This window comes from Drosophila miranda, assembly GCF_003369915.1.
Source record: "Drosophila miranda strain MSH22 chromosome Y unlocalized genomic scaffold, D.miranda_PacBio2.1 Contig_Y1_pilon, whole genome shotgun sequence".
NCBI lineage: Eukaryota > Metazoa > Arthropoda > Insecta > Diptera > Drosophilidae > Drosophila > Drosophila miranda.
The window spans coordinates 1,769,406-1,777,142 of record NW_022881603.1 but is presented as its reverse complement, the minus strand read 5'-3'; the positions used below and the strand labels follow the sequence as shown (position 1 = coordinate 1,777,142).

At 51.2% G+C, this 7,737-nt stretch overlaps 1 protein-coding gene across 1 annotated transcript; it reads left to right on the top strand.

The window, feature by feature from the left end:
- The first annotated feature begins 766 nt into the window (after positions 1-766).
- Positions 767-1,656, top strand: LOC117189911 (multidrug resistance protein homolog 65-like). The gene is made up of 2 exons (XM_033394984.1): positions 767-1,421; positions 1,508-1,656. The coding sequence occupies exons 1-2, from the start codon at positions 1,203-1,205 to the stop codon at positions 1,601-1,603; spliced, it is 315 nt and encodes a 104-aa protein (XP_033250875.1). The 5' UTR covers positions 767-1,202; the 3' UTR covers positions 1,604-1,656.
- Positions 1,657-7,737: the final 6,081 nt, after the last annotated feature.

The window sequence follows — 7,737 nt, the reverse complement described above, 5'->3', positions numbered from 1 at the left end:
CCGGTTCTCAGGCGCCATCGCAGACCATCGCAAAGTCGAGGCCCACCGGTCTCGAGACGATTTTTGAACGGCCCGGCAATGAGGACGACGGGCCCACCAGCAGCCATGCCGTGGCATTCGGCGAGTGCCAGCGCCGCGTCCTCGCCCTGGGTACGGGCGAAAAAAAAGAACCCTGTCGCAGAAGAGCTGCCTGAAGGTGCGCAACAACTTGGGCGAACGCAGCACCCGGCACATGATGACACTGCGGGCGTCCCGCACTACTTTGGACAGCGTAATGCTCGGGGGCTCGGACGATGAAGGCGAGTCGGTCGGAGTCGCTCCCGCAGTCGCTCCCGTAGCTGCTCCCGAAGTCGTTCCCGCTGGAGGAAATGCCGGTACAAATCAGCCGGCACCATTCATGCTGCGCACCAGCAGGAGGCTCAAGAGTCTGCCTCCGTTTTAGATTGTTGCACCTTCCACCCTCCAAATGATAGAAAAAGAATAAAGAAAAGAAAAGCAAAGAAAAGAAAAACCCTCTACAGAATGTCTCTTTTGCTCTCATTGTAAATTGAAGCGCCTCTTTCGGCGGAACCTACCCCAAGAGCGGAAAGCGGAGATGAATTAGAATTGTGAACCCCAAAGCGAGCGATTGATACGATACACTCACGAGTACTCATGCCCAAGCCCGAGTACTCTGTCCAGCATCCACATCGGGGAATCAACATAAATGGGTGGCTCCGCGGACGGTGTTCCAGCAGTCGCGCTTGGGCGGTCCGAATGAGCAGTAACGGATCTTCTGCAGAAATCAGTGCATAGATACAGTATCTATAGGATCAAAAAGTGTTGAAAATCAATTAAAAGGTGATCATCCATCCCACGACAAGGAGAGGGGGCAGGGGGCGAATGGCGCCACACAGATTTCTGTACGGGCCTCTGAAAGGGAATCGAATCGAATCGCTCCAAATTGGCGTTGGAATGTCCAATAATAAACGGTAGATTCTATTACTCGTTAACCCCGCGGGGCAATGAGAGAGAACTATGACAAAAGATACAAAGTAGCTGCTGTACCCTTGCCACAGCCACAGATACAGATACATGCCTCTGAGAGTGTGGCAGTAATTGAAATAACCTTTGCGTGCCGTCTGTCTCTGTCCGTGTCTGTGAATAAATCGCGGGTCTTGGCTCGAGTAACACTATTCCTCCGTCCTTCGTCGTACCGATAGATGGACGAGGCTTCTGGCACGGCGACAACCGATGGCAAGTCCCTGGATGAGGCGCCGGTGGCCGCAGGACTGGAGCCCACACAGCCGATCGGCTTCCTGCAGCTCTTACGCTTCTCCACCTGCGGGGAGATCGCGTGGCTCTTCTTTGGGTTCCTCATGTGCTGCGTCAAGGCGTTGACCCTGCCCGCAGTGGTCATCATTTACAGCGAGTTCACAGCAGTGAGTACCGGGCACAGATACTCCCGCAGATGCAGATTCAGATACTCCAACCACAATCTCTCTCCCTTCGATTCTCGATTCCGTAGCCCTCTCCGCTGCCACGAATATCACCACGCTGTCGTTTCCCTTCACGATGGCCAACAGCAGCGGCGGCGGGTACACCATTCCCACGGGGACCCTGAGCATCCTTCCCATCGCGGCGAACGCCCAGCTGCCGACCATCACGACAACGGCCAGTGGCATCGAGCACAATGACATCACCACCACGATCCCCGTCTCGCTCTCCATTCAGCGCTTCCCCTCGTCCCTGTCCATAGTGGACCTGGCCCAGGAGCAGGACGGCTACAGCAACAGTGGCTCCAGCAACGGCATGACCGTGGGGCCGGGTGCGGGCGGCGGCATCACCACCACGGCCCTCCTGTCCGTGAAGCCCCTGAACGGCAGCGGCAACGGCAACATTTCGCGGAACAACAGCTTCAGTCTGAGCTTCAACCTGCAGGACCCCACAGTGCGCTCCTCGGTGCGTTCGGCAGGAGCCCCCACAGTGGATACAGTGGACAACTCTTCATCCGGTGGCACGATCGCCCTGCCCCAGAGCGGCGCCACGGCAACGGCAACGGCCACGAGTGCTACCTCAACCCTCGCCAAACACAGTCCCGAGGCCAAGACAGGAGAGGTCTATGTCTGAGCGGAGGAACAGGACACCTATTCCGACCCATCCACTGGATTATAGCTTTCGTCGTAGGTTTAAGCACCCCCTTCCAGAACCACTGATACGATATTATCATCTAGGAAAGAGAACAAAACAAGAGTAATCCTCTCTTCGGATTGTACATACATATGCACACATCAATATACATACATATATAGCCCACAGACGATATCGTATCGTAATGGATCGTATCGTACGGCACACGCGAGTCTTTCTCGATAGTTGGGCGAATAAATTACGAATAAAATCTTTACCAAGAGAATCTCCATTATATTACCCGTGCAAACATTGGACCGTGTAAATACTTTGGAACCCTCCCCCTCTCCACAAAAAACATAATATGTGATATGCGATTATTGTATGTGTTTTTTTTTTTTTTCAAGCTATAAAATTTGTGCATCTTTAGGATTAATGTGAAACCAATCCATGTAGAGGATGGTAGAAGAACACAGATCTAAGAAATTCTAGGCTCCTTTGTACAGATACAGATACAGTTACCGATGATCGACCAGGCAGATGAAGCGGTGTGACACGTCGGGCGACTAACGAGCCCCTTAACTTGTTTGCCGCCCAACTAAACTGTTAAAAATTCTTAATTAACGCCAATAAGGAATACATTAAAATGCCGACGCCAAGCCAAGCAGCCATTTTCCCAACTCGCCCCACACACATTCACATTCCCCTTCCCAACCACTACCGACAAGCTTTATTTCCTCTTTCTCGCCAATGTAAATTAAAATTCTGTGCGCCACTAAACATATATTCAAATCACAAACCACAAAGAGAATCATAAAACACAAAGATTTCTTAAACCACACACAACTACTGTCAACGCGGCTTCGCCTGTGTAAAGTGCGGTGGTTTCGTCCACCGCACCCAGCTAAATGCGAAAATTGCGGCGGTTTAACAACTTCTGTCAACGCGGCTTCGTCTGTGTAAAGTGCGGTGGTTTCGTCCACCGCACCCAGCTAAATGCCAAAGTTGCGGCGGTTTAACAACTTCTGTCAACGCGGCTTCGTCTGTGTAAAGTGCGGTGGTTTCGTCCACCGCACCCAGCTAAATGCCAAAGTTGCGGCGGTACGCACCCAGCCAACTACAGGGCCTATGCTGATGCTGATATGAGGATCAGCCTTGCGCCGCCACTTATATGAAGCCCGCTCCGAGGACGGGAACGGTCTGAAAAGACGCAATCCATTGTAAAAGAAAACACATGTTAATGTTAAGTCTAGTGTTACCTTAACTTTTGTAAGGAAGCGATCCTGGGCTGGGGTACATATCTCAGTCTACTCCAGGGTCGAAATTACAGCAATATTTATAATTTGCCGGGACTCCGTATTTCGGACCGACGATGGGGGACGGGGCCGCAGTCCCGCGGACGGGGGCGATCGTAGCGTGGGACAGGGCAGCTGGTTTCACCGAGAACACTCCGGTTATCGCCGAATAGCGCCTTCAGGGCCCCACCGAACTCAGAATCAATACGGAGGTCTTTACTATGCGATAATACCGACAGGTGTCGCCGAGAGTACCTAGGCTATCGCCGGACAGTACTTACGGGACCCCGCCGGCCTGAGAGTTACTACGAAGCGGAAAGGGGGACTATGCTATGCGGGAATACCGACAAGTATCGCCGAGAGTTCCTAGGCTACCGCCGGCCGGTACTTACGGGACCCTGTCGGCCTAAGATTTACTACGACGCGGAAAGGGGAACTTTGCTATGCGGAAATACCGACAAGTATCGCCGAGAATGCCTAGGCAATCGCCGGATAGCACTTACGGGACGCCGCCGAACTAAGAATTACTACGGGGGTCGGGGATATCGACAGGCATCGCCGAGAATGCCTAGGCAATCGCCGGATAGCACTTACGGGACGCTGTCGAACTAAGAATTACTACGGGGGTCGGGGGTACCGACGCGTATCGCCGAGAGCGCTTAGGCAATCGCCGGATAGCACTCACGGGACACTATCGGGCTAAACATTACGGCGAAAATCTTTATCATACGGGGCAGGTATACATATCACTCGCATGCCACAACAAAAATGAACAACGGACGCTGCCGCCATCAAAGCCATTAAATAAAACATAAACGAATAAAAATGCTGCCATACACACTTGCAAAATCATACGGCCTGACAAATTCAAATCGAATGCAGTGCGTTGGTGATTGCTAGAATAGCCAAAAACAGACACACACACACAAACACCCATTACACTTGGGCGGCCGGACCTGTGCCGTTCGAGTTATGTGTGTCGTGTCCGCCATCGTCCTTAGTTGGTGGCCGGATTAGTGCCACTCGCTCTACATTAGGGCCACAATTGCCGACGCACACACACACTCACATCCATTTCACTTTGGCGGCCGGACCCGTGTCGCCACAGTAATATGTGTGCCGTCTACTCCTGGCTCCCAGCTGGTGGCCGGACCAGTGCCACTGGTTCTCCAAGAGGGCAGCCACAGCCACAACGACGACGAGGTGCTAATTGCACCTACTTCTGACGACTTCGGACCACGCCAATTTCGACGACCAGGGGGGACGACGGGGTCGGCCGGTATGCAACGCAATGTCTTTACAAGCATTGTGTTTTGCTATGCCGGCCGATGCTCTGCTGTTTCTTGTCTTCCCTGTAATTATAGAAAAAGATATAGAAATTATTTTAAATTGTTATGTTTATTGTTATATTGTAAACGTAAATCAATTGTACCTGTTTTGTCTCGTCTTTGTTCCAGTGTAGTATCTCTTTTATTACCTGTTTTTCCGTCGTCTTCACTCCAGTCTACTACTTATCTGTATTGTTATTTCTGCAAGTGCTTGTCTCTTTTTATTTAGTATATTTCCTCTTATTTTCCACGCAGAACACCTGCATTGCTTACCTTTTCTCTTTATCTATTCCTCAATTGACTACGTGTTGCAACACTGCACTTTCTGAATTTTCGATCTCATTTCTTTAACCCCTTCTTCCCCCCCCCCCATTGTTATTTTCGTAATTAGTGCGGTTCTCCGACACCCCACTACAAAATTATTACAATCTGTGATAAATCTTCGGCGGCAACGGTGCTGACAATTGATTATCGGTTTCAAATCGACTTTCAAATCAGCATCAGTTGCCGCCACACCACCACTACGGCCTAAATTGAGCCAAAAATGCTAGTCTTCGCATAAAACAACTACGCCCCCTATAAACTGCACGCCCACATGTACATGCTACATTCCTAGTCGTCTGCCCTCAGCAGGCGGCAAGGGTAGTAGAGGGGACTGAAGACCACATACCGCATTACAGCCAACAAAACATCAAGTTGACGAACTCACAGGGGATTGCAAATCAAATTTTAAGTTAGGGAGAATTACAAAGAAGAGACAGCATACTTTTGAGCGTGGCCCCACTTCACTTTCTTGACTCACACCACACACACACATACACACTTGCAAATGGAAAGTCGTGTCGTGAACGTTGTGGAGTCGAGACGTGTCTGAGGTTTAGTCCCTCCGTCAAAGTGCCGAATATTTTGTCGCTCTCTTTTTCTTTTTCCCTTTCCCCCCCCCCCTGCTGGCTGCGGGCCTAGTCGAGGTTACAAGTGTTTCGTTACTGCAGATTATATGTTTGTAAATTAATGTGCCATCAAATGTACTAGTGTGTGTTTGAGTGTCGTTTAAAGTTGAATTGTAAAACAAACACAAAAATGTACATAAATTAAATTAAGACATATACTGCCCACAAATATTAATAAAGCAACGCGCTTGGTTGCTGGCGGCTCACACCCCAGCCTCTCAGCCCCTCCCCTGTGGAGCACTGAGAGCCCTCAACCCAAAGAGGCTCGTTGCTCGTTGCTCGTTTGAGAAGTCGAAAGGTTTACCCAGGAGACGGAAAAGCCGGAAAAAGATACGAGAAATGCCTGCAAAGAAAAAACTTGAAGGCAAAGCTAAAGGTAAAGGAAGTACTCGGGTCTGCGGCCATCGGACAGTCGTAACTCATTTCTCATTTCGTCTCATTTCAGCCGGGAGTATACCGGGGGATACAGGATCTGTGGCAACCGCGACTATGGTTCGGCGCCAAATGCCGCCGCGCGCCTGCAAGAGCAAGAGCCAGAGCACCGCCAATCCCAGTCTTAGTCCCAGCCGCCTGGCCAAGAAGCCCAGCCTGACGCCGACCACCGGTTCTCAGGCGCCATCGCAGACCATCGCAAAGTCGAGGCCCACCGGTCTCGAGACGATTTTTGAACGGCCCGGCAATGAGGACGACGGGCCCACCAGCAGCCATGCCGTGGCATTCGGCGAGTGCCAGCGCCGCGTCCTTGCCCTGGGTACGGGCGAAAAAAAAGAACCCTGTCGCAGAAGAGCTGCCTGAAGGTGCGCAACACCTTGGGCGAACGCAGCACCCGGCACCTGATGACACTGCGGGCGATGGGAGGATACGATGGAGTAAAGACCATGTGGGGGCTCCACATGGAGCTCCGACGTCTGCTTCGGCCAATCAGCCGCAAACTAGGGAAGCTGGTCCGGAAGTGGTGGTAGCCCCTTCGCCTAGTAACGAGCTTCAGCGAATGATAGCCGAAGCCATGGCTGAAGCCTCGTTGACACAAACCGAGATGCTAAGCAATGCGATCGCTAATGGTTTTCAAGGTATTCTCAGCTCTCTCATGGGCCAATTGGCAAATACAGCGGATGTTCCTTCGAGGGATAACCAAGCTGGAGAAGGATCGGCACGACGGCCGACACCTTTGCCAGGGTTTCAGGGTTTCGAAACAGCCAGCAGGAATTCCCCCATGAGTGTGGATATTCGACCAGAGCGTGTTAGTCAAATTTTAGTCAATTGGAAGCTTAGGTTCTCTGGGCGGACTGGAATTTCCGTCGACGATTTCATTTCTCGGGTAGAAGCGCTCACGATCCAAACATTGGACGGGAATTTCGAGTTGCTTTCGAGATACGTGAGCAATCTCTTTGAGGGAAGTGCCAGTGACTGGTATTGGCGCTACCATAAGAGTGTTAGGACGGTCGTTTGGGCCGACCTTAAATCTTCATTGTTAGTACGATTCAAGGATGCGAGGACAGACGTCAACATTCGAGCTGCAATAGACCGAAGGAAGCAGAAGGAGAACGAATCATTTGATGAGTCCTACGAAGCGATTGTCCGACTGGCAGATACCCTGACAACGCCCTTGTCAGAAGGTTCCCTGATGGAGTCACTCCGATCCAATTTATTGCCGGAGACACAGCATGAACTGCTAAATGAAAAGATCTTTAGCATTGCACAGTTAAGACACTTGGTGAAGACTCGGGAACTGTTCATGCAAACTGTTGGTAAAGATCCGGTGGCTAGACCACGACCAGCACCAAGACGGTTGGTTCTCGCGGTAGAAAGCCCAGGGCAAGAGGAGTCAGACGAAAGTGATGGGGAGATAGCAGCGTTCAACTTAGTCTGTTGGAACTGCCGTGGTAATGGTCATCGCTACCAGGATTGCGTAGCAGAGCGAGTAGTTTTTTGCTATGGGTGTGGCCAGCCTGACACTTACAAGCCGTCGTGCCAAAAATGCCAAGCAACAAAAAACACCTAAGTGCGTGCACCCTTGAAAAGTGCACGCAGACCATCAGCGTCCAAAGCGACGAA

Bases quoted from the DNA above. Each gene is read 5' to 3' on its own strand.
- LOC117189911 (XM_033394984.1), top strand. From the start codon at position 1,203: ATGGACGAGGCTTCTGGCACGGCGACAACCGATGGCAAGTCCCTGGAT. The intron at 1,422-1,507 runs GTGAGTACCGGG...TCGATTCCGTAG, and splicing joins TTTACAGCGAGTTCACAGCA to CCCTCTCCGCTGCCACGAAT.